The 27,251-nt window shown below is 42.7% G+C and overlaps 1 protein-coding gene across 3 annotated transcripts; it reads left to right on the top strand.

Annotated features, from left to right (window-relative positions):
* The first annotated feature begins 1,045 nt into the window (after positions 1–1,045).
* On the top strand, positions 1,046–25,717 carry LOC124249550 (T-cell-interacting, activating receptor on myeloid cells protein 1-like). Of its 3 annotated transcripts, none has more exons than XM_046680569.1 (10): positions 1,050–1,368; positions 6,168–6,203; positions 6,338–6,628; positions 6,953–7,249; positions 14,786–14,845; positions 15,472–15,555; positions 15,665–15,692; positions 16,119–16,183; positions 16,688–16,725; positions 25,001–25,717. In XM_046680569.1, exons 1-10 carry the CDS (start codon positions 1,335–1,337, stop codon positions 25,142–25,144), a joined length of 1,077 nt encoding a protein of 358 aa, XP_046536525.1. In that variant the 5' UTR covers positions 1,050–1,334; the 3' UTR covers positions 25,145–25,717. The 3 variants fall into 3 exon arrangements, with proteins under 3 accessions (XP_046536527.1, XP_046536525.1, XP_046536526.1); XM_046680570.1 differs by having other exon boundaries at positions 1,052–1,368; positions 14,801–14,845; XM_046680571.1 differs by lacking the exon at positions 16,119–16,183 and having other exon boundaries at positions 1,046–1,368; positions 25,001–25,129.
* The last annotated feature ends 1,534 nt before the right edge of the window (positions 25,718–27,251 follow it).

Below are 27,251 nucleotides of genomic sequence, written 5' to 3' on the forward strand. Positions count from 1 at the left end.
GGGCGGTGTCCCACATGCCACAACTAGAGGGACCCACAACTAAAATATACAACTATGTACTAGGGGACTTTGGGAAGAAGAAGAAGATGAAGAAAAAAAAGAAGATTGGCAACAGATGTTAGCTCAGGTGCCTATCTTTAAACAAAAAAAAAAGAAACGTAGGTTTGTGGTACATAATTAGTGAGGAATGTGAGCAGAGTTTAGGCTTGAGGTAGTAAATTAGTAAAAGTAACAAGATTTGTTTATACAGGCTTCTCGACCTTGAATTTCCTGGCTTTGGTGATAAGGACGTCTCTATCTCCTGGTGTGGGGAGGGTACCTTTCACATGGGAGATTATTTCCTGCTTTCAGGGGAAACAGAGAGCAGGGTCAAAATTTTAAGTCAAAATAAGTAGCTTTAATTCAAAGTAATCAATTTGCCATTGTGGGATATTTTGAGGCACCCTGCCCTGGGCCCCAAAACTGCCAAATGATTCGTTTTTCTTATCTTTTCTTTACAGGGTCTGTTATCTCACTCTCCTAGATTCTCCTTCCTCCTTTTTTTTTAAGACTGGCCCTGAGCTAACATCTGTTGCCAATCTTTTTTCTTCTTCTTCTTTTCCCCAAAGCCTTCTAGTACATAGTTGTATATTCTAGTTGTGGATCCTTCTAGTTCTGCCATGTGGGACATTGCCTCACACATGGCTTGATGAGCGGTGCTAGGTCTGTGCCCAGGATCCGAACCGGCGAAACCCTGGGCCACCGAAGAGGAGTTCGCAAACTGAACGACTTGGCCTCGGGGCCGGCCCCTCCTTCCTCCCTTGATGCCTCTACAACTTCTCATCTCTGAGAACTTGTCATCAGCTCTGTCCCAGCTCCAGCCTCAAATGTTCCCTGGAGTATAACCCAGAAGTTGTCCGTATCACTTCCTCTTATGTCCTGTTGACCAGAAAGACCAACAATTCTTTGTGTGGAAGAAATGTAACTGCTCCTCTGGATTGCCATGGGTCCAGCTATATTCTGTCACTGTGTAGAAGGGGCAATGGCTCCTGTGACCCGACTAGCAACTTCTCACATATTTTGCTCTGATTCATGACTATCCCTTAAAATTGGGTGCTCTGAACTCTTCGAAGAAGGACTCTGTGAGTCAAGCCTGTGGGCGTGTTGCAATAAATAGTCATCGTTTCCTGATTGCAATCAGAAGGAAGAAACTGTGGGTACAAAAGAATAGAGGTTTAAAACTCTGGAGCAAAGCTGTTCACTGCATCTTCTGGAATCAAGAGAACATTTTGACCTACCACAAACAGCAAAACTGAAGAAAGATCTTTAGAAGAGAGAGGTTTGGGGGGGCCACCATGATCCCCCAAATATTGATCCTGTTTTGCGTTGGTAAGTCTGGGGAGAGGGGAGGGGAGGGCACTGCAGTTGGCAGTGAGTTGGCTATGGACGCTCCTGGAGTTGGTGTGACTTGCGCGGTGGGTGATAAGATCAGATCAATAAGGAAAAATAGAAACTTCCATTTCCCGAATGTACATTAATACGAGGAATGTGTTGGGTGCTTCACACACATTTTCCTCTGTTTTTCAAAATTCAATCATTCCCAAATTTCCCAATGACATTCTGCCCTATGTATGTGACATTGGTATTCTTTCCTACCTGATCTTCTTCTTCAAATTGGCTTGGGTTTTTACATCATTACTTTTATACTTAACTCTATTTTAAAAGAAAATCTGTAAAACAGCTCTATGAAGGTAAAACCAGTATCCCTTACCAAAAATAGAAGGTAATGGTCAGTACCTAGCCAGTGGAGAGAGAAAGTAATACGAATTAAGCTCTAACTAGATGTGGCTGCCTATCTGTTGACACTGAGCCACATTTCTTCCTAGTCTTATTTCTAAGAGATATGAGTGAATGCAAGAAATGAGTCAGAGACCAGCACCTAGCTGTGATATTCTTCTATGTGGTCAAAACGAAGAACTGAGAAGAGAATGACTTTCTCACACAGATTCAATGTTACTTAATCTCGTGTCATTGAATGACCTGAAATAATTTTACATCTCTTAGAAAAATTCTGCAAAATAGTCCTCATCCCTGTATTGCATGCGAGGAATCTGAGATTGACGGCGGAAGTGACAGACATGCCAAGGCCACTCAGATACTGAGTGGAGATGCTGAATTCAAATTCTGGTCTGCATGGTTCCAAAGACTGTAATTTTCCACTGAGCCATACTAGGAAATTAGAAAGGTCATCATCTGGGGGCTTTGGGGTGGAAATGTTTGGAATGGGACCGAGGGGAATCCTGGTGGGAAAACCTCAGGAAGGTAAGTGAACAGCGAATCCAATGATCTTAGTAGATGTTGGCAATCTTTATTTTTATTTTATTGTGGTCACAATAGTTTATAACATTGTGAAATTTCAGTTGTACACTAATATTTGTCAGACACCATACAAGTCTGCCCCTTCACCCCTTGTGCCCACCATCCATCCCCCTTCCCCCTGGCAACCACTAAATTGTTTTGTTTGTCCATAAGTTTGTTTATATTCCACATATGAGTGAAATCATGTGGTGTTTGTCTTTCTCCGTCTGGCTTATTTTGCTTAACATAATGCCCTTAAGGGCCATCCATGTGGTTGTGAATGGGATGATTTTTTTTTTATGGCCGAGTAGTGTTCTGTTGTCTGCATCTACCACATCTTCTTTATCTAATCATTGGTCGATGGGCACTTAGATGGTTTCCACGTCTTGGCTATTGTGAATGATGCTGCAATGAACCTAGAGGTGCGTGTCACTTTGAATTGTTGATTTCAAGTTCTTTGGATAGATACCCAGTAGTGGGATAGGTGGGTCGTATGTTATTTCTATTTTTAATTTTTTGAGAAATCTCCATACTGTTTTCCATAGTGGCCGCACCAGCTTGCATCCCCACCTGCAATGGATGAGGGTTCCCTTTTCACCACAACCTCTCCAACATTTGTTGTTTTTTGTCTTGGTGAGTACAGGCATTCTAACAGGCATAAGATGGTATCTAAGTGTAGTTTTGATTTGCATCTCCCTGACGATTAGTGATGTTGAGCATCTTTTCATGTGCCTATTGGCCATCTGCATGTCTTCTTTGGAAAATGTCTGTTCATATCCTCTGCCCACTTTTTGATTGGGTTGTTTGTTTTTTTGTAGTTCATTTGTGAGTTCTTTATATATTATGGAGAGTAATCCCTTATTGGATATATTATTTGCAAATATTTTCTCCCATTTGGTGGGTTGCTTTTTTCATTTTGATCTTGGTTTCTTTTGCCTTCCAGAAGCTCTTTAGTCTGATGAAGTCTCATTGGTTTATTTTTTCTTTTGTTTCCCTTGTCTGAGTAGACATGGTATTTTAAGGCTGATGTCAAAGAGTGTACTGCCTATATTTTCTTCCAGAAGTTTTATGGTTTCAGGTCTTACCTTCAAGTGTTTGGTCCATTTTGAGTCTATTTTTGTGTATGGAGAAAGATAATGGTCTACGTTGATTCTTTTGCATGTGACTGTCCAGTTTTCCCAACATCATTTATTGAAGAGGTTTGCCTTTCTCTGTTGTATGTTCTTGGCTCCTTTGTCAAAGATTAGCTGTTCATAGATGTGTGGTTTTATTTTTGGGCTTTCAATTCTGTTCCATTGATCTGTGTGTCTGTTTTTGTACCAGTACCATGATGTTTTGATTACTATAGCTTTGTAATATATTTCGAAGTCAGGGATTGCGATGATGTTGGCAATCTTTTTATGTAAAGGGCCAGATAGTCAAATAGGCTTTGTGGCCACACAGTCTCTGTTGCAAGTACTCAATGCCTGTTAGAATGGCTGTCATCAAAAAGATAAGAGGTAAGTGTTGGCAAGGATGTGGAGAAAAGGGAACCCTTGCGCACTGTTGGTGGGAATGTAAATTAGCGCAGCCATTATGGAAACAGTATGGAAGTTCCTCAAAGAATTAAAAACAGAACTACCATATGATCCAGCAATTCTACTTCTGGCCACATATCTGAAGGAAATGAAATCACTATCTCAAAAGACATATCTGTACTCTTATGTTCGTTGTAGCATCATTCACAGTAGCCAAGACATGGAAACCTCCTAAGTGTCCATCAATGGATGAACGGATAAAGAAAATGTGGTACACACACACACACACACACACACACACACACGCTGGAATATTATTCAGCAACGTAAAAGAAGGAAATCCTGCCATTTGCAATGATGTGGATGGACTTTGATGGCACTATGCTAAGTGAGATAAGTCAGACAGAGAAAGACAAATACTGCATGATCTCACTTATATGTGGAATCTAAAAAAGCCACCTCATAGAAACAGAGAGTAGAATGGCGCTTACCAGGGGCTTGAGGGGAGGGGGAAATGGGGAGATGTTGGTCAAACAAATTTCCAGTTCTAAGCTAAATAAGTTCTTGGGATCTAATGTACAGTGTGATGACTGTAGTTAACAATATGGTATCATGTACTTGAAGGTTGCCCAAAAAAAGGCCTCATATATTTCCCAATGTCCCCTGGGGGACAAAATTGTCTCCAGTAGAGAACCACTATTATAAGCTAATTGAGCTAGAATACCTATATTGATGTCTAGGAACACATTTCTTAGGGTCAGTCTCATCTAGATCTGTAAGTACGAGAAAGGTGGGGAACATAGGCTTCACCTTTCCAAGTAATATCAATTTTAGATGTTGGAGATTTATTCTGGAGTACCAAGGAGATTCCTTATGGCCAAGTGGAATGTCAGAGATGCATTTAGGCTGTTCTATCATGGCAGAAAGAAATATCTCAGGGCAAAGGAAATATCTCAGGGGTAAGTTTTCAGCAGTTGGATGCCCCTTATCATAAGGTAGGGATCTCCCTCACTCTGTCCCCACCTCTCAGTTGATGTGGATGTGATGATGTTGGGTTGGGAGGGGACGGCCACACATGGGAGGGAATTTGGGAAATCATCATCTCTGGAGCTTCCAAAATCTTTGCAAACAATTCTCTTTACATAAGGCTCAGTCAGTCAACATGTATTTATTGAGCATTTGCCAAAACCCAGGCACTGTTCTAAGCATGGAGGATGTCATCTCTGCCCTCAAGGATTAAGTTCTAGTGACTCCAGATATCTTATGAACCCAAGAGCATCACGCATAATAGGTGTCATTAAAATCTAAGTGTTTTTTTCCCAGCCAGATGGTTTCTGTCATCATTGATGTCTGTCACACTCTAGAAGCCATGGCACCAGGGGAAGGGATGGGTCCTATGACCTCTATAATGTTGACACACTCCAGAGATATCCAAGGTGACACACTTAGGGTGACAGAGGTGATCAGGAGGCAGGTCCTTCTCCTCTCCTCTACCATGAAATCTAGAGGTGACATCACAGGATACGATAGAAGAATAAAGTGGATAAAAGATGGATGCTGGGGAGAAATGGGTAGGTTCTGGGGCAAAATGGCAGGGCCACCCAAAATCCTGGGGGCATTGTGCAGGGAGAGGAACATGGTGGTGAAGTGGGACACTATGAGAAGTGATAGGGAGACCGTGTGGCAGACCCCAGAGATGTCCATGTCCTGATTCCTGGAAGCTGTGGGCACGTTCCTTTACATGGCAAAGGATGGAGTTAAAGTTGCTAACCAATTGACGTTAAACTAGGGAACTTATCCTGGATTATCTGGGTGGTCCCAATGTAATCACAAGGGTCCTGAAAGCAGTAAAAAGAGGTAGAAGAGGAGGTCAGACTCGACCCACCAGTGCTGGTTTTCAAGAGGGAGGAAGGGCCCACAAGCCAAGGGATGCAGGTGGTCTCAGAAGCTGGAAGAGGTAAAGAAATGGATTCTCCCCTGGACCCTCCAGAAGGAACTCAGCCCTGCCAACATCTTCATCTCAGCCAGTGAGACCCGTATTGTTGGATTTCTCTAACCCACAGAACTATAAGACAATAAGTTTGTGGTGTTAAAAGCCACTGCGTTTGTAGCAGCCATAGGGAACTAACATAAGCTGTAAACAGACGCTGATGACAAATGGGTTCCTGGAGAGGAGGGTGGGACTGCTGGCGAATATGATGATAAGGGGTCCATCCTCAGCAAGAGCCCTGGGGAGGGTCCCTCAGGGATGAGGGCAGGTGATGGTGTGGGCTCCAGGTAGGTGCCTATGTCTCATGGGTCGTTCTTTTGCAGGGCTGTGTGTTGGCCAAGGAGACAGGAGAAGGGATGGTGAGTGTTTCTTCTATTAAACCCTCCTTGATCCTTCAGCCCCAAGGGCCCCATTTTCCTTTCCCTTCTTTAAATGGGCTCCCTGAGAGCAGGTGAGAGAACCAAACCCAACCCTCCACTCTGCTTCCTTCCAGGCTCACTTCCCAAGCCCTCTCTCAGTGCCTGGCCTAGCTCGGTGGTACCGGCCAAAAGTAATGTGACGCTGCGATGCTGGACTCCTACCAAGGGTGTAAACTTTGATCTCAGAAAGGGAGGACACCTCATTGAGTCCTCACAATCACCTGATTCTGCAGAGGGCCTGGCTGAATTTCACCTCACTGATCTGGAAATCAGTGATGCTGGAGAGTACACGTGTCAATACTACAGAAGACGGAGACCCTACGTAAGTTCACAGTCCAGTGATGTCCTTCTACTGCTGGTGACAGGTGAGGACGGGGCCTCAGCATGGCACGTGGTCTTCCTAGAGACAGAGGATGGTGGAGGAACCAGAGCAAGAGGGGGCGGGGGTCTCACCTCTAGTGCAGTTGGGGAGGAGGAGATGGAGACAGACAGGAAGGGAGCTGACAAACTTGGCTTTATCCAGGGCTGACAGGAGGGAGAATCTCCTTCCTGGAGTCAGAGCAGAAAGAAGGTGAGATGAGGCATCTGTCATTCCCCACACTCCATGGGAACCCCCAGCCAGGAGAGCACGGGTGAATGGGGGACCTCAGGCTTCTCCCCACAACCTCAGAGCCTCCCTTCTCTTACAGGTGGTTTATCTAAACCTTCCCTCCAAACCCACCAAAGTGGTAATGTGACCACAGGAGAAAAGGTGACCCTGCAGTGCCGGCTGCCAGATATTTTTCAGGGGTCTGTAAAGTTTGCTCTGCTGAAGGCAGGAACTTCAGTGCCCGTCCAGACCCGGGGTCCAAAATGGAAGGAGACAGACTTCTCCCTTCAGAATGTGACAGTCAACGACACTGGAAACTACAGCTGTGTGTACTACTGGACAGAGGATCCTTTCCAGGCCTCAGACCCCAGTGATCACCTTGCGATCTGGGTGACAGGTGAGGTTTCTACCATCGGGAGAACTATAGCTGGATTGTATGCCAGCTAAGGTTCTGGGACCTGGAGTGCACTTTGAGAGAGATTCTGTCCATACGAGACTCCAGGGCTTGGAAAAAACCTTTGAGAACAACTGAGTCAGGTCCAGGATCCTGCGGAATAGTGAACAGGATCTTCGGCTAAGAGAGGGAATGTGGATGGTGGAGAATCACATAAAAGGATGCAGGGCAGGGGGCTCCCCCAAACAGGTGACCAGATATGTTCTGAGGGGGCCACGCTTGTGGGAAAGATTTATAATACCTGAACCCCACTAGGAAAATAAGATATAGCCACAACGTCATGCATATCTTCTGGGGTGGGGGGGCGGGGGCATTCATTTAGACTAAAGTGTGAATGACTCCTCTTGGAGTCATGCAGAAGGAGGTTCCAGCAAGAAGGCAAAGGAGGAGAGAGAATAAGAAAAGGCCCAGGGAATACCTTTCCCGACAGACTCAGAGACTTCCAGAAAGATCTGCGTTTCACTGTCATTCATGCACCACTGTCCTTGCCTTTTAGCTCCACGGAGTGGAGCTTTCCATTTCCTGCCTAGCCTTTTCTTTCTTTTTTTGAAAAGGATAATATTTTTAAATTGTGTTAAAAATGCATCACAGAAAATGTAGCATCTTAACTATTTTTAAGTGCACAGTTCAGTAGTGTTATGTACATTCCTATTGTTGTGCAACTATTACTACCATCCATCTCCAGAACTCTCTTTATCTTGCAGAACTGAAACTCCATCCCCATTAAACAACAGCTTCTCCTTCCCCCTCCCCTAGTCTCTGGCAACCACCATTCTACTTCCCGTCTCTAGGAATTTGTCTTCTCTAGATACCTCATATAAGCAGGATCATGAGGTACTTGTTGTTCTGTGTCTGGCTTCTTTCACTGAGAATAATGTTCAAGGTTCATCCATGTTGCAGCATGGACTGGACTTCTTTCTTAAGACTGAGTACTATTCCAGTGCCTGTGTGCACCACATTTTCTTTATCCATTCATTTGTTGATGGACACTAGGCTTGCTTCCGTCTTTCAGCTTTTGTGAATAATACTGCTATGAATGTGGATGGACACATATTTCTTACAGACCCTGCTTTCAAGTCTTTTGGATGTACACCCAGAAGTGGAATTGCTGGATTGTATGCTAGTTCTATTTTTACTTTTTTCAGAAGCCTCCGTACCATTTTTCACAGTGGCTGCAGCATTCTACATTCCCACCAACGGTGCACAAGGGTTCTGTTTGTTTCTGAAAAGGATTTTTAAAAATTGAGTTCATAATAGTTTAAGTCATTGTGAGATTTCAGTTGTACATTATTTCTTGACTGTCACCACACAAGTGCTCCCCTTCACCCCCTGTGCCCACCCCCCACTTCCCTCCCCCTGGTAACCACTGAACTGTTTTCTTTGTTCATGTGTTTGTTTATGTTCCATATATGAGTGAAATCATCTGGTGTTTGTCTCTCTCAGTCTGGCTTATTTTGCTTAGCATAATTCCCTCTAGTCCTTCCATGTTATTGCAAATGGGACGATTTTGTCTTTTTTATGACTGAGTAGTATTCCATTGTATATATATACCACATCTTCTTTATCCAATCATCAATCGATGGGCACATGTCTTGGCTATTGTGAATAGTGCTGCAATGAACACAGGGGTACGTATGTCACTTTGGATTGTTGATTTCAAGTTGTTTGGGTAGATACCCAGTAGTGGGATAGCTGGGTCATATGGTATTTCTATTTTTAGTTTTTTGAGGAATCTCCATACTGTTTCCCATAGTGGCTGCCCCAGTTTGCATTCCCACCAGCAGTGTATGAGGGTTCTTAAAGGGATATTTTTTGACCCTTGTATGCAATGGCTCTTTTTATTTTTCCTAAAGATCGGCACCTGAGCTAACATCAGTTGCCAATCTTCTTTTTTTTTCCCTTCTTTTCCCTGAAGCCCCCCAGTACATAGTTGTATATTCTAGTTGTGGGTCTTTCTGGTTGTGCTATGTGTGACGCCACCTCAGCATGGCGTGATGAGCTGTGGTAGGTCCATGCCCAGGATCCAAACCAGCAAAACCCTGGGCCTCCAAAATCGAGCAGGCGAACTTAACCACTTGGCCATGGGGCCAGCCCCTGCAAGTGTTATTCTTGAGGACTGAGTTTGTTGAGGACAAGGAGAGGAAGAGGTGCCAGGAGGAACCAGGTATCATCCTGGATGGGGGCTGAATCCCCCAATACTGATCTGAGGACCAACCATAACTCAAGGGCAGGAACCAAAGATCCAAGAATTTCCCAAAAAAGCACACAGGACAGAGATTTGAGGCCTCTGAGAAACGCTGTGATCTTGAAGGCAGTGTAACGTGCGAAAACAGGTTCTGAAGTCGGATGGACCCCAGTTAAAAACCACAGCTGTGGCTTTTGCTGTCTGTGAGGTATTATGCAAGTTATTCCTTTGTATGCCTTTTTTTTTCTGTAAAGTGGGGAATTGCAGTTCCTATATGCAACCCATACAACTTCTGTGGGAACTAAAGATAACATAAGTAATCAATGTAACTAGTTTTTTTAAGGAGAGGATCTGTATTAGTCAAGACACTTGATTGCAAGTAACAAAAATCTACCTTGAAGTAGCCTAGAAAAAGTGGGGGAATATATTGGATCATGAATTAATGAATTAAAGGAATCATTCACAGTTTCCAAACCAGGCACTATTGACATTTTGAACTGGAAGATTCTTTTTTCGGAGGAAGGAAAATGCATCCTGTGCATCATAAGATGTTGAGCGGCATCTCTGACCTCTACCTTCTACCTATCCTTTTTCCAGCTGTGACAACCAAAATTGTCCCTAGATGTTGCAAAATATTCGCTGGGAGGCCAGACCAGCTGGAAACCACTGGGATGACAGACTCGTACACGGTGGGAAGGCCATGGATGCCGCTGGTGTCAGAAACTGGAACCAGGGCTGGAATTCTGCCCGGATTCTTTTCCTCTCTGACACCTGTTCGTGTTCTTCTTGTATCCGTTTCCATCTCTTTTAGCCTGGACTGGCTTCCACTATTGGGCAGAGAGCCTGGCTTTCAAAAGCTGAGTTTTGCATTTCGTAAATTCCACTCCTGGAGAGGGCACTGACCCTCTTTCCCAGACTCAGTTCAAAACAAACAAGCAAAAAGACCGGGGCGGCACTGTGGACAGTCCTGGTCAATTCAGCCTCTGGCTCGATCATGGGAAGTGCCCACTGGAGTGTAACGCAAGAAAAACCCAGCTCCGTCCAGAGTGACATGAACGTAGGCAGAGAACGAGCAGTTCCTAAAAGAAGGAGGGGCGCTACTCTTTGCTGCTACGGTCTGAATGTTTGTCCCCCCCAAATTCATATGTTGAGATGCTAATATCCAATGTGATGGTTTTAGGAGGTGAGGCCTCTGGGAAGTGATTAGGTCATGAGAGTAGAAACCTCATGAATAGGATTAGCGCCCTTACAAAAGAGGCTCCAGAGATCTTCCTTGCCCCCTTCCATCACGGGAGGACAAGGCGAGAAGTCTGCAACCCGGAAAAGGGCCCTCACCCGATAGTGCTGGCACCCTGATCTCAGACTTCCAGCCTCTAGAACAGAGAGAAAAAATTTCTCTTGTTTATAAGCCACCTGGCCAGCTTGTGGTATTTTTTTTACAGCAGCCAGAATGGACTAAGGCACCTAATGAGGGGGGAGGTATGCTCAGCAAAGGTGTTTGCTGCAGGATTACGGACCCCTAGCCATAGGAGGAAAATTCCAAGGTACTGATGCTGGTTTGTAGACCAATGACCACATGGAGCAAAGGGAAATTTTTCTCTCTACCCCACGCTGGGACCATGGAGCCCATGAGTTAGGCAGGGAGTCCGTGAGCCTAGGGACACCTTTCCTGCATTTATGATCCATTTACCCCAGTGTGTTTTCTAGGTCAATGTGAAGGATATTTGTGTCTCCTCAGGGAGAGGTAAAATAACTTGAAAGAAAGAGAACATTCAAACCACCACAAACATTTGAACAGGGAATGGGCACTCATCACTTGGGTAGACGGCCCCATTGTCTGGAAGGGTGTAAAGGGACTCTTGTTCTGCAAATAATTACAACTGCTTGGATCTAAGTTGGACCCAATGACTAATAACCTCTTTCCCCACAGATTACTTAGCCTCTGTCTGTCTCAGTTTTCTCATCTGTTAAATGGGGTTGAGGGGCTGGCCTGGTGGCATAGTGTTTAAGTTCGAGCACTCTGCTTTGGGGGCTCAGGGTTCACAGGTTCCGATCTTGGATGAGGACCTATACACCACCCATCAAGCCATGCTGCAGTGGCATCCCACATGCAAAATAGAGGAAGATTGGCACAGATGTTAGCTCAGGGCCAATCTTCCTCACAAAAGTAAATAAATAAATAAACGAGGTTGAAAATAGTACCTACACGATGGAGGTGGCTGAGATTTTGAAGAATTATTTTACCTAAATCCTTTCCAAACAGTGTCTAGTGCATAGCAAATACCATATAAGTACCTGCTATCATCATCATTAGGAAGACCCAAACTTCTCCCTCCGAATTCCAAAATACATTTCTCAAGAGCTACAGTCCTATAGGAAGACTTTCCAGGAAATAGGACACTAGAGAACATGCGTAGCCCTCTAATGATAGTGGTAAATATTCTTATCATTATTATTATTTCTTTAATTTTAAGATTGGCACCTGGGCTAACATCTGTTGCCAATTTTCTTTTTTTTCCTTCTTCTTCTCCCCAAAGCCCCCCAGTGCATAGTTGTATATTCTAGTTGTAAGTGCCTCTGGTTGTGCTATGTGGGACGCCACCTCAGCATGGCCTGATGCCATGTCCATGCCCAGGATCCGAACCAGCGAAACCCTGGGCCTTCAAAGTGGAGCACGTGAACTTAACCACTCGGCCACAGGGCCGGCCCCCATCATTATTATTAATTATGAACATTGGTGGAAAATTATATGACCACTCAAGGTTTTCCAGCTTCTAAAAAGGCCAGGGGTGTGTCTGTGCCTTTAACTCAGTTCAATTGTATGTGACAAGGTTAAACACAGATAAGGTGGTCTTTTAAAAAAAATGTTGATAAAATAGGGAGACAAAATGGGAAGAAGAAAAGTATAGTAAGTTGGATTTGCTTTCCGTAGAAGGGGGAACTTTAAAGTGGTTTCGAGTTATTCAACATCTGATGAATAATTGTGGGTTTTTTTCCCTTCCTCTATTTATTCTTGACATATGAGGAACATTCTGAGTTTCTTTCCTGATGGCGATCAATACTATGGCTTCTGACACCAATATGCTAATATAATGGGTGACTGGAATAACCCAGGAAGGTGTTGTTAAGCTCCACCTTGACCTTTCCCGTCTTCCATTGGCCACTGCTCAAATCCTGGCAACTGTTGCCAAGGGCGACAGGCTGAGGAAGAGAGGAGGATGGCATTTGGCGGGTATGTTTGGAGAGTAGATGACTGGGTGCAGGTGCATTGATGGATTATTGAAAACTGAGGCCAAGAGCTTCCCTTTGGGATTCCCCAGAGCCTTTTATCAACCTCTTAGTTGTATGAAGCTATTGCTGGACCAGAACTCTGAACCTGTTGTTACACCAGTGTGCTTACCACGTGGAGATGTGAGGGTCATCTGACTGGCCAAGGCAGGGGACAGGAGGCAGAGACAAAGTATGTGTGAGTAATCCTGACAGAAGAAAAGGGAAGAGAAGTAACTGATCTTAGTCTCATCTCTTATTTTCCTTAGACTGTTGGTTCTCAACCTGGGGCCATTTTGCCAACATGTGGCAATGTATGGAGACATTTTTGGTGGTCACAATTGGAGGTGGGGGCATCTAGGAGGTAGAGATGGGGGGGTACCACAAAACATTCTACAATGCACAGGATCCTCTCCTCGACAGAGAATTATCCAGCCCCAAATGTCAATAGTACCAAAGTTGAGAAATCCTACTGTAGACCCCTTGTCTAGTTTCTGGTTAGATACCAAACTTCTTGGTAGGGACCTTAAAGATGGAGACCATACTCTCCTCCAATCGCTGAACCTTCTAATTACTTAAAATATTTGGTGCCCCAAACCAGTGGCTATTCAAGAAATCTTTAATAATGATACTGGTTACCTAACTTGGCATCATCTGTTTTCTTTTAAGGTCACCTGTGTGGGTTTTCCCCCCCCTTTATTCCAAAGTGTGATCTGTCTTCAGTTTCCCACTCTGATTTCTTCAGAGCCATGCCCTAGGAATCTGATGGTTCATGGGGTTTCTTCATCATTTCTGAACTTTGTACAAGATCCCTGTGGTCTCTGGTTCTGCAGAAAGCAGCATGCAGCTGGCAGGGAGGGCTGAGCTGACAGGTGGCAGCTGTGATAAATAGCACCCCCCTTCCTGATGGTGGCTGTGAGATGGAAACTAAGATAGGAGGACAGAAAGTGAAGAACTGAAGGTGGTGCCACAGGGAACAGAGGAAATAAGTGGTTGGGAGCAAACTGAACTTCACAGGCAGGTCTGCTGCCTTCTTTGAAGGACAGAGCTGAAGGAAGGGGTCTTCTCCTCAAGGGTCTGCTTCTTCTGCTCTGGTCAACTCCAAGAGACAGGGCCAACACCGTTTTGGGTGGGAAAGGCATTGAGGAGCGATGTGGTGAGCACATCGCATCAGCAGCGCTTAATGAAGCCTGGCTGTCTTTGCAACCTCTGGCTCTGCTACTCACCAACTGTATGACCTTGGGCAACTCACATAACCTCTTTGAGTTTTAGTTATCTTATCTGTAAGAAAAATCCCGACTCTTGCTCTGTCTTGACCTCTCTATGCAAAACAGCTGTGTGACTATGGGGAAGATTAAAGATTAGGTATGTGAGTAGGCGCTCACTACACATTAGTTTGAGTTATTACTATTTTGTCCCCAGAAGCACTACAGAAAATGGTTAAGATAGCCCATTTATCTTGGGAACCACAGCCATATCTGATTTAAGAGAATTCTGCTGCCCAGTTGTATTAGCCAAGGTTCTCCAGAGAAACACAACCAATAGGAAATATATACATATATATATATCTCCAAGTATAATATCCTATATGTACATATATCATATGTATGATATAATATATATAAAACATATAGTAAATATCATGTATATGATAATAATTTCCTTTTTTGAGAAATCTGAAAACAACTACCTGATAGAAATAATAATAATAAAATAACAAACAGTCATGCATCCATCACCAAGAATCACACTTGTTCACATTTAGCCATTTTTGCCCCGAGTTGTTTTCTTTCCCTAAATAAAGATAAAAAGAAAGTCCTCTTTTCCTCCCAACACTATTTCCATCATTTTGCCTCTTCCCAGTAGAAACTTCTACCCTGAAGTTGGTGTTATCATTTCCGTGCATGTTTTTACACTTTTACTATGTGGGTACAACTTTGTAAACAATACATAGAGTTTTAAAAACTGTACATCAGTGGTATAATATTGTGATTGTTGTCTGCAACTTGATTTTTTTTTAACTCAAGAACTCCATCTTCTAGATAAAACTGAAAGGAAGTCTTCTGAGAAAGCAGAAACAGGACAAGGTAAGAAAAGAGCTTCTCGGGACACAGAGTCATTCAAACATGGGATGTGGCTTCTTTGTGAGGTAGTGAGATATTTGTCTATATTTTGATGATGCCCGAAGGTTGTGGTTCAAGGCAAGGTCTTTTGAGATGGGTAGGGTTTGAGTCACAGCTCTGCATACTCATCGACTGCATGACTTTGGAAATCTTGCTTCAACTCTCTGATGCTCATATCCTCTGCAAAATGGGCATCATTCTCTCTCTCTCTCAGGATATTTTTCTTTTTAAAGATTTTTTAATTTTTCCTTTTTCTCCCCAAAGCCCCCCGGTACATAGTTGTATATTTTTACTTGTGGGTCCTTCTAGTTGTGGCATGTAGGATGCTGCCTCAGCATGGCCTGATGAGCGGTGCCATGTCTGTGCCCAGGATCCGAACCGGCGAAACCCTGGGCCACCAAAGTGGAGCGCGGAAACTTAACCACTTGGCCACGGGGCCGGCCCCATCTGTCAGGATGTTTTTAAGTGTGAGAGAAATGTAGTGAAATGTCTAACATGTAATAGGAACTCAACCAACAGTAGACATATTTAGGCATCAGGACATGTCTCAGGAAACCCGCTGGCCCTCTTACCTGCTCTCCTCTCACCAGAGACCTTTGGGATCATCTTCATTGTCATCTTCGTCTTCCTCTTCCTTCTCGGATCCTTCCTCATCTACAAATACACCGGCTGTGGTGAGTTCAGGAAAATAATGGCAAAATCTTCTATGGGGAATGGGAGAAACAGAATGAGGATGCTAACACCACAGGGTTAATCCTCCCCCTTCTCTTTTTTTATCCCCAGGGGCAGCTCCTAACCAGATGACCACAAGGTAGATCCACTCAGGGAATCCCACCAGCCAATACTTAACTCTTCCATCATTTCCTGGACTGCTTACCCTTCCTTCTTACCTCAACCTTTTATGTGCCCCAGACCAGCTCCAATGATCATCTCAAGCTTCTCTCCATGCTCTCTCTTCTTACAATCATCCTCCGCTTCTCATTCAATGTTCTTTCCTTGGACTCTTTCCTCTTGGACCACATTGCCCCCAAACACCTCCCACCCCTCACCTCTCTAGACTTCCCTGAGCATCCAAATGACTTGGAGACCCTAGAGTGGGCTGTGCAAGCTGAGAGCAGGTGGAGAGACTAGTTTACGGATGACCCTGCTTTTTTTTCTCACCTCCACCTACCCACAATGATCTTGATTTCTCTCTCAAATTTTCTTTATTTTCAATGCTTCACTGTTTCTCTCTCAGCTCCTTCTCTTCTAATGAACCTGAAGAATTGATGACAAGTAATCAACCCGGGAAAGAAAGTGGTGGTGGGTACATGTGTGTGTGTGTTTGTGTGTGTATGAGTATGTGATACATATGATGCATGCCTATGTGTGGTGTGTGCACACCTGGGTGCTGTTTGTGTGCATGTGAGCCTGGGTATTTGAATGTACCTATGTGAGTCTGCACATGTAGGTGTGCTGGTATGTCCTATACATGTGAACATGTGTATGATTGTAGCACTGCACAAATATGTGTGCATGTGTGAGTATGAATGTGTGTATATGACGTGTATATGAGTATGTGTCATATATGCGTGTGTGCGGTTTGCATGTGTGTGGACATGAGTATATATGAGTATGCATGTGAATATCGCGTGTGTTAGTATGTACACACGTGTGTGAGTCTGTGTGCATGTGGGTATGTTCATGTGTGGGTGTGTGTATGGTGAATGTGCATGAGAGTGGGTGCGTGTGTGTGTGTGTGTGTGTGTGTAGACCTGACTCCTGGAGCCTGGGTGTGAAGCAATGGAAGAATCTTTTCCCTCCCAGACACATCTACAGCTATGAAGAGCTGCTCTCCTGACTTGGTGAGTTTCCATTTTGGTGACTTCTCCTCAGCCCCTCCCTTGTTCCAAGCTCTCCATCACTCCCTCTCTGGTTTTGTCAATGGTTTTGGCCCTTGCTTTCATCCATCTCCAACACTTCCTCTGCATTTCAGGAACACATGGTCTGAACTCTTCTATGCCTTCTCTGGCTATGGGATCTTCATCCCATGGCTTGTCCATTCAGAGGACATTTCTCTGTCTCTACAATGGGATGTTACACCGCCTTCCTCATGGGATTAAAAGGAAGGTTTAATGAGCTCAGAGAATGATCAGTAGGATTCCAGGATGACGTAAGCATTCAGTACCTCGAAGCTATTATTATTATAAACGTCTGTGTGACCTTGGGCAAGTGACTTTCCCACCCTGAACCTCAGTTTCTTTATCTAGGCAATGGGGATAATATATCCCATCTCCTGGTGTCATTGTGAAAGTATGGAAAGACCCCTTTGTAAAGCAACTGCCACAATGTACACCACGTAGTAGATCCTGCATCAGTTATTGGTAACAGTTATTAATAGTCATACTTTTTTTCTTTTACAATTCAATTTTTAAAAATTTTATTGAGGTCACATTGGTTTATTACGTTATGTATATTTCAGGTGTACATCTTTATATTTCAGCTTCTGTATAGACTACATTGGGTTCACCACCAAAAGTTTAGTTTCCACCTGTTACCATATATGTGTGTCCCTTTACCCCTTTTACCCTCTACACACTCCCTTCCCCTATGGTAACTACCAATCTGTTCTCTGTATCTACGTGTGCGTTTATCTTCCACATATGAGTGAGATCACACGGTATTTGTCTTTTACCATCTGACTTATTTTGCTCAGCATAATACCCTCAAGGTCCATCCATGTTGCTGCAAATGGCACGATTTTGTCTTTCTTACGGCTGAGTAGTATTCCATTGTATATGTATACCACATCTTCCTTAACCATTCATGTGTTGATGAGTTCTTAGGTTGTTTCCAAGTCTTGACTATTGTGAATATTGCTCCAGTGAATATAGGGTTGTATATATCTTTTCAAATTATTGAGTTCATGTTCTTTGGATATATACCCAGAAGTGGAATAGCTGGAACATATGGTATTTCTATTTTTATTTTTTTGAGAAATCTCCATTCTGTTTTCCATAGTGGCTGCACCACTTTTCATTCCCACAGCAGTGTATGAGGGTTCCCTTTTCTCCACATCCTCTCTGACACTTGTTGTTTCTTATCCTTTTAATAACAGTCATTCTGATGGGTGTGAGGTGCTATCTCATTGTAGTTTTGATTTACATTTCCTTAATAATTAGTCATGTTGAACATCTTTTCATGCGCTTATTGGCCACTTGTAAATCTTCTTTGGGAAAATGTCTGTTCATATCCTCTGCCCATTTTTTGATCGGGTTGTTTGTTTTTTTTGTTGTTGAGTTGTATGAGTTATAACTTTATATATTTTGGATGTTAATGGATATATCATTTATATATTTAGATGTTATCGGATATATGATTTGCAAAATTTTCTCCCAGTTGGTGGGCTGTCTTTTTCTTTTGTTGATAGTTTCCTTTGCTGTGCAGAAGGGTTTTAATCTGATGTAGTCCCATTTGTTTATTTTTGCCTTTGTTTCTCTTGCCTGAGGAGACATGGTATTCAAAAAGATGCTGCTAAGACTGATTTCAAAGAGCATACTGCCTATGTTCTCATCTAGCTGTTTTATAGTTTCAGGTCTTACATTCAATACATTCTTTTGCATGTGTCTGTTCAGTTTTCCCAACACCATTTATTGAAGAGACTTTCCTTTCTCCACTGTGTGTTCTTGACTCCCTTGTTGAAAATTAACTGTCCATAGATGTGTGGGTTTGTTTCTGGGGTTTCAACTCTGTTCCGTTGAGCTGTGTGTCTGCTTTTGTGCCAGCCATGCTCTTTTGATTACTATAGCTCTGTAGTATATTTTTAAGTCATGGATTGTGATGCCTCCAGCTTTCTTCTTTTTTCTCAAGATTGCTTTGGCTATTTGTTGTTCCATATAAATTTTAGGATTCTTTGTTCTATTTCTGTGAAGAATGTCATTGGGATTCTGATTGACATTGCATTGAACCTGTAGATTGCTTTAGGTAATATGGACGTTTTAACTCTATTTATTCTTCTAATTTATGAGCATGAAATGTCTTTCCATTTCTTTATGTTGTCTTCGATTTCTTTCAATAATGTCTTATATTGTTCAGTGTATTGCTCTTTCACCTCCTTGGTTAAACTTATTCCTAGATATTTTATTCTTTTTGTTGTGATTGTAAATGGGATTGTATTCTTGAGTTCTCTTTCTGCTGGTTCATTGTTAGTGTATAGAAATGTGAATATTTGTATGTTGATTTTGTACCCTGCAACTCTACTGTATTCGTTAATTTTTTCTAATAGATTTTTGGTGGATTCTTCAGGGTTTTCTATATAGAATCATGTCATCCACAAACAGCAACAATTTTACTTCTTCTTTTCCAATTTGGATCTCTTTTGTTTCTTTTTCTTGCCAATTGTTCTAGCTAGGATTTCAAATACTATGTTGCCTAAGATAGGCGAGACTGGGCATTCTTGTCTTGTTCCTGTTCTTAGAGAAATAGCTTTCAGTTTTTCCCCATTGAGTATGATGTTGGCTGTGGGTTTGTCATATCTGGCCTTTATTACATTGAGGTACTTTCCTTCTATTCCCATTTTATTGAGAGGTTTTTTTTTTTATCATAAACAGATGCTGAATCTTGTCAAATGCTTTCTCTATGCCTATTGAGGGGTGATCATGTGATTTTTACTCTTCATTTTGTTAATGAGGTATATCTCATTGATTGATTTGCAGATGTTTAACCACCCCTGCATTCCTGGGATAAATCCCACTTGATCATGGTGTATGATGCTTTTAATGTATTCTTGTATTCGATTTGTTAATATTTTGTTGAGTCTTTCTGCGTCTATGTTCATCAGCATTATTAGCCTGTAATTTGCCCCTTTTTTTGTGTTGTGCTTTTCTGGTTTTCATATCAGGGTAATGTTGGTCTTGTAAAATGAGTTTGGAAGTGTTCCATCCTCTTAAGTTTTTCAGAAAAGTTTGAGAAGGATAGGCATGAAATGAATGTTTGGTAGAATTTACCAGAGAAGCCATCTGGTCCTGGATTTTTGTTTTTTGGGAGGTTTTTGATTACTGTTTCAATCTCTTTACTTGTGATTTGTCTATTTAAAATCTCTGTTTCTTCTTGATTCAGTTTTGGAAGGTTGTATGATTCTAAGAATTTATCCATTTCTTCTAAATTATCCAATTTGTTGGTGTATAGCCTGTCACAGTATTCTTATAATCATTTGTATTTCTGTGGTATCCATTGTGGTTTCTCCTTTTTTCATTTCAATTTTATTTACTTGAGTCTTCTCTCTTTTTTTCTTAGTGAGTCTAGCTGAGGGTTTGTCAATTTTGTTTATCTTTTCAAAGAACCAGCTCTTGGTTTCTTTGATCCTTTCCATTGTTTTTTTTTTTTTTTTTTTTTAGTCTCTATTTGATTTATTTCTGCTCTGCTTTTTATTATTTCCTTCCATCTACTGACTTTGAGCTTCATTTGTTCTTCTTTTCCTAGTTCTTTTAGGTATAGCGTTAGATTGTTTATTTGATATTCTTCTTGTTTCTTGAGGTAGGCCTGTACTACTACATACTTCCCTCTTAGTACCACTTTTGCTGCATCCCATATGTTTTGGTATGTTGTGTTTTCATTTTCATTTGTCTCTGGGTATTTTTTGATGTCTCCTTTGACTTCTTCATTGAGCCAATGGTTGTTCAGTAGCATGTTGTTTAGTCTCCACTTATCTGGGTCTTTCCCAGCTTTTTTCCTAGTTGATTTCTAGTTTCATAGCATTGTGGTCAGAAAAGATGTTTGATATGATTTCAATCTTCTTAAATTTATTGAGGCTTGCCTTGTTTCCCAACATATGGTCTATCTTTGAGAATGTTCCATGCACACTTGAGAAGAATAAACATTCTGCTGTTTTTGGATGGAATGTTCTATATATGCCTGTTAAGTCCATCTGGTCTAGTGTTGCATTTAAGGCCACTGTTTCCTTGCTGACTTTCTATCTGGATGATCTATCCATTGACGTAAGTGTGTGTGTGTGTGTGGGGGGGGGGTGTTGAGGTCCCCTACTATTATTGCGTTGCTGTCAATTTCTCCCTTTAGGTCTGTTAATAGTTGCTTTATATGCTTTGTTGCTTGTGTTTTAAGTGTACATATATTCATGTGTTATGTTCTCTTGGTGGAAAGCCCCTTTTATCATTATATACTGTCCCTCTTTGTCTCTCATTATCTTTTTTTATCTTGAAGCCTACTTTGTCTGATATAAGTATGGCAACATCTGCTTTCTTTTGTTTGCCCTTTGCTTGGAATATCATCTTCCATCCCTTCACTCTGAGTCTATGTTTGTCTTTAGTGTTGACATGTGTTTCCTGGAGGCAGCATATTTTTGGGTCTTGTTTTTTGATCCATTAAGCCACTCTGTGTCTTTTGATCAGAGAATTCAATCTATTTACATTTAGAGTGATTGATATATGAGGGCCTAATACTGCCATATTATCTCTTGTTTTCCAGTTGTTCTATATTTCCATTGTTTCTCTTCCCTTGTATTTCTGACTGCCATTTCAGTTTGGTCATCTTCTGTGATGATTTTCTCAATTTTGTATTTATTTATGATATATGGCTCTGCCCTGATTTTTTGTTTAGTGGTTACCATGAGGTTTGTATAAAAGATCTCATAGATGAGATACTCCATTTTCCAAGATAGCCTCTTATCTCTACTAGCCTAAGCAGGTTCTATCCATTTCCTCTTCCCCTTCTGAGTTATTGTTGTCACAAATTATTCTTTTTTGTTTTGTAAGTTTGTGACTAAATTGAAGTGTTTAGAATTGCTTTTGATACTTTCCTTCCCTTTATCTTTTATGTTATAATTAAATGTTTGATAACCTATTTTGATAGCTGCAATTTTCCTATTTTGTCTGTCTATTTATCTCCTTGCTCAAAGCTTTGTAAGCCTTTGTCTTTTTGTTTCAGGTAGGAGAGCTCCCTTCCTCATTTCTTGTAAGGCAGGTCTAGTGGTGATGAACCCCCTCAGCTTTTGTTTATCTGGGAAAGCTTTTCTTTCTCTGTCAAATCTGAGGGATAACTTCTCTGGATAGAGTATTCTTGGCGAAAAATTTTGTTTTCCATATTTTGAATATATCATTCCATTCTCTCCTAGCCTGTAAGGTTTCTGCTGAGAAATCAGCTAAAGCCTCACAGGGATTCCTTTGTAGGTTATTTTCTTCTGCCTTGCTGCCCTTAATATTTTTTCTTTGTCATTTACTTTTTAATTTATTTTTAAGATTTTATTTTTCCTTTTTCTCCCAAAGCCCCCAGGTACATAGTTGTGTATTTTTAGTTGTGGGTCCTTACAGTTGTGGCATGTGGGATGCTACCTCAGCATGGTTTGACGACCAGTGCCATGTCTGCACCCAGGGTTCGAACCAGTGAAACTCTGGACTGCCAAAGCAGAGTGCACAAACTCAACCACTCAGCCATGGAGCTGGCCCCTACTTTTTTTTTTAAAGATTGGCACCTGAGCTAACATCTGTTGCTAATCTCTTTTCTTCTTCTTCTTTTCTTTTTATTCTTCTTTTCTTCTTCTCCTCTCCCCTCCCCCTCCCCTCCTCCTCCTACTTTTCCCCAAAACCCCCCAGTACATAGTTGTATATTCTAGTTGTAGGTCCTTCTAGTCGTGTTACGTGGGACGCCACCTCAGCATGGCCTGATGAGTGATGCCATGTCTGCACCAGGGATCCGAACTGGCAAAATTCTGGGCAGCTGAAGTGGAGCATGTAAACAACCACTTGGCCATGGGGCTGGCCCCTGTCATTTACTTTTGACACTTTTAATATTATATGCCTTAGAGAAGGCCTTTTTGCATTGATGTAAGTAGGAGTTGTATTGGCTTCATGTAATGGTAAGTCCAGCTCTTTCCTCAGGTTTGGGAACTCTGCAGCTACTATTTCTTTGAACAAGCTCTCTGCTCCTTTCTCCCTCTCTTCTCTCTCTGGAATACCTATAATCATTACATCACTTTTCCTAATTGAGTCAGAGAGTTCGCAAAAGATTTCTTCATTTTAAAAAAATCTTAGTTCTCTCTCCTCCTCCACCCGAAGCAGTTTCATATTTTTGTCTTCTAATTCACTAATTCTGTCCTCCATAAAATATGCTCTATTTTTTATGGTTTCTACATTATTTTTTTATCTCACTAATTTTGTTCTTCATACCCAGAATTTCTGTTTGGTATTTTTTAAGGGCTTCAGTCTCTTTGGTGAAGTATTCCTTCTGTTTATTAATTTTGTTCCTGGGCTCGTTGAACTGTCTTTCTGTGTTTTCTCATAACTTGTTGAATTTCTTTATGACAATTATTTTGAATTCCCTGTCATTTAGATTGTAATCTCCCATGACTTCAGGTTTGGTTCCTGGAGACTTGTCATTTTCCTTCTGTTCTGCAGTGTTACTGTAGTTCTTCATGGTGTTTGATTAATAGATCCTCTGCCAGAGCATTTGTGTTAGTATCAGGTCTCAGATTTCACCTGCCACAGCTGTGTTTTCTAATCCCACCCCCTCTGCTGGTAGTTGTGCTGGTCAAGCTGTTCTGCCTTCCCATGGGCTGGCCACAGCAGCTCGTTGGGTCACACGGGCCAGTGCTGCACTCGTGGGCAGGTCCCACAGGCTGCTGTGCTTGGTGGGCAAGGCACCTTCATGTGGGCTGAGCTGCTGCTACTTGGTGGTTTGTGCTTGCATGGGCAGGGCATCTTCCTATGGGCTGGTCACTGCACTCCATGGCTTGATCCTGCAGGCTGCTGTGCTCAGCAGTCAGGGCAACTTCACATGGGCTGGCACTCTGCTTGCTGGGAAAGGTGCCTTCATGGGGGCTGAGCTACTACCACTCAATGGGAAGCATTGACATGAGTGGGGCTGCCCACTCTCACAGGCCAGGCTGCCACTCCAAAAGCATTCATGTGTGGGCCAGGCTGCCCCCACCTCCACTCACAGTTGTGCTGGTTGCTGTGTGAGGATCCAGGACCTGGATGGGTGCCACCAGGGGGTGTGGGGCCACTTCCCTACTTCCAGGAATTCCCAGGGATCCAGTCCTCCCACCTTCTGATGTATAGCTCCACGGATCTCTCAGGCATTCTTGTGTGCTGTGCAGGGGGTCCATTGTTGGTTAATGCATGTCCCACTGGTTGTAACTTAGAGGTGAGAGACAAAGGGAATAGCTTACTCCACCATGACACTGACGTCACTCATGAGGAATTCTCTCAATTTTTAAAAAATTGTGGCAACATGCCATAACATAAACTTTACCATTTTAATGTGGACAATTCAGCAACATTTGGTCCATTCACAATGTTGTGCAATAGTCACCATTATCTAGTTCCAGAACATTTTCATCGCCCCCCAAAGGAAATCCCACACCCTTGTAGCAGTCACTCCCCATTAACTACTCCTTCCAGTTCTTTGTCCCTGGCAATAAGTAATTTTCTTCCTGTCCCTATGGATTTGCTTATTCTGGACCTTTCATATTAACACTTATTTTGATAGCTGTATGTATGAATTGCATAATACCTCATAACACTGCGTAACACATCATCCTAAAATGTATCAGCTTAAAGCAACATTTATTATCTCACAGTGTCTGTAGGTCAAGAATCTGGATGTGCCTTAGGTGAGTCCTCTCACTCTGGGCCTCACAGAGCTGTGATTAAGGTGTTGGCCAGGGCTGATTAGGGCTTGACTAGAAGAGGATTTACTTCCACACTCACTCAGGTGGTTGTTGGCAGGATTCAGTTCCTTGCTGGCTGTTGGATGAGAACCATGCTGGCCATATGGGCCTCTTCATAGGGCAGCTCATAACATGTCAGCTGGCTTCATCAGTGTGAGCAAGGGAGAGGAAGAGAAGTGAGGCAAGATGGAAGTCATGGTCTTTCACAACCTAGTCTTGGGCATGACATCCCATCTCCTCTTCTGTATTTTCTTGCTGTATTCTTTTGACAGATACAAGTCACTAGGTCCAGCCAACACTAAAGAGGGGAGAGGACCTCACAAAGGCTCGAAGAGTAGGAGGCTCTTGGGAGTTATCTTGGAAAGCTGTCTGCCACATTGTTATTATGATTGTTAAATCTTCATAATCCAATAGTCCTCCCTGGAATACCTGATCCTTTTCTCCTTGCTTACCTTCAGGATGAGGGATCTCAGGTCTCAAGAGCTGAAGAGCTCCATGGAGTGACTTATGCTGAGCTAGACACCAGAGCCCTACGCGAGGGCCCTTCCAGCAAGAAGAAGCAGTCTCTGGAAACCTGTGTGTACTCAGCCCTTAAGACATAGCCAGGAGAAGATCTGGAGCCTGAAAGAAAGAACTGCTGGAAAGGGAATGGATGATGGGGAAGAGGTCTCTTGGAAGACTAGGGACATGGGGATCCCTTTCATCAAATCTCTAACGAAGACTTGTTTATTTCTCTTTTTTTTGGTTTCCCTCTCTAAAAAATTTATTTTTTTAAAGTGAGAGGTACCATTTACCTAGAGTAATATGACAATGAGATAACTCAAGATGGGGGTGCTGGTCAAGCCAGGCAAACCAACCATGTGATTAGAGGGTTAGGACTTTGAGCCAGGAGATATCAGCCCAACCTCTGGGGGAAAAAGGGAGGCTGGAGATAGATTCAATCATGTGGACAGTGGTTCAATCAATTACACCTATGTGATGAAACCCCAATGAAAACTCTGGACACTGAGGCTCGGGGGAGTTCCCTGAGTGGTGACACACATTGATGTTCTGAAAGGGTGGGTGACACAGTCTGAGAATATAGGAAGCTTCCCTTTGGGGGCTGGCCCAGACCTCACCCTATGTGTCTCTTTGTTTAGCTGGTTCTGGTTTGTATCCTTCACAATAAAATTGTAATAATGAGTATGGCACTTTCTTGAATTCTTTGAGTTGTTCTAGCAAAAATTATTGAATTTGAGGGGGGTAGTGGGAAGCTCCGAATTTTTAGGGAGTTGTTCAGAACTGCAGGCGGCCTGGGAACATCTGTGCTCACAGCTGGTGTCTAAAGTGAGGACAGTCCTGCGGATACTGTGCCATTGACCTGGGAAGTCTGTGCTAACTCTGGGTAGTTAGTGTCAGAATTATATTGCAGCTCAGAAGTGGATCCTTCCCAAATTGATCTTTCAGATGAGACCCCAGCCCTGGTCAACACCCTGATTACAGCCCCTAGAGGATCCTGCTAGGTTGTGCCGGGATTCCTGGCCCACAGAAACTATAAGATAATAAATATGTGTTGCTTAAGCCACTAAGTTTGTGGTAATATTGCTACCACAGCAACAGATAACTAATGGCGTCACTTAGACATTTCTGGGTATCCTTCCACAGAATGATGCCTGAGATGGAAACGTCTTCACCACTGTGGGGTGAGATGGGGGAAGTTTCAAAAGATTCTCTGGAAAGAAAATGGGGCTTTTGAGACAAACAGAGCTGGGTTCCAATTCCTGCACCTGTCTTTCCTACTTCTGTATCTTTGAGCAAGAGAATCTCTTCTTGTTGCAGCTCAGTTTACATTTCTCCAGTTAATTTGGCCCAAAGAAATTTTACCAAATACAACTTGGTAGGAGGCACCCTATTTCACCTGTATGGTGAAGTTGGAAAATTGGTCAAAAGGTAGATAAATTGGGATTTACATTTTTAAGTTGCAGAGACACAAGTATTTTTCAACCTAGAGACAAAAATCAGTGAGGGTGGCTCATATAAGCTCATAGAGGAAAAAAAAGGAAACAAAAGTTTGCAGTTTCAGACCTTCTGATAATTTCAGTTCTGGGGGACCCACTGGCTCAGTAAGAGCCTGTGAGCCACACGCAGATTTTCTAGGAGTCTAAAATGGTTTTAAGTGAGGAGACCAGGGTCTCACAAAATCACTGCAAAGCCCAAAGAACTTAGCGCAACTCCCATGCGTGACAGTTATTTGAGGACTGTGCTGTGAGGGTTGATTCCAGTAGGAACTGGTCTAAGATATTTCGCTGATGTAAAAATGCACCCCCATGACGCTGACCCCTGGTCATGCACTGGAACATACTGGTTCATGGTGTTGCTTTGTAACCATGGGTCCCAGGAGTTCTGGCAAGGTTTCTATCAGCTTGTTGGCATTGTTTATTGGTATGTGTGAAAGTGATAATTCACACTTGGTCCTGTGAGATCCCAGAGGGTTGTGCCATCGGGACTGGCAATGTAGCAACAATACACCAAGATCACCATCATGGAATAAGAAACTCCAGTCAAGGCTTCAGTTTCCTGCTTCTGTGTTTTGTGAACACAGCAGTGGTTTCTGATCCAAGAGAGAAAGCCCATCCATGCAGCCCTTGGAAAGTGGAGAAAATTGGGGCTCATGTCTTATGTCTGGGGATCCTTTTTGCCAGAGATGTGTATCCTCATTTTAATGCTATA

Source organism: Equus quagga, chromosome 13 (genome assembly GCF_021613505.1).
Source record: "Equus quagga isolate Etosha38 chromosome 13, UCLA_HA_Equagga_1.0, whole genome shotgun sequence".
Classification (NCBI taxonomy): Eukaryota; Metazoa; Chordata; class Mammalia; order Perissodactyla; family Equidae; genus Equus; species Equus quagga.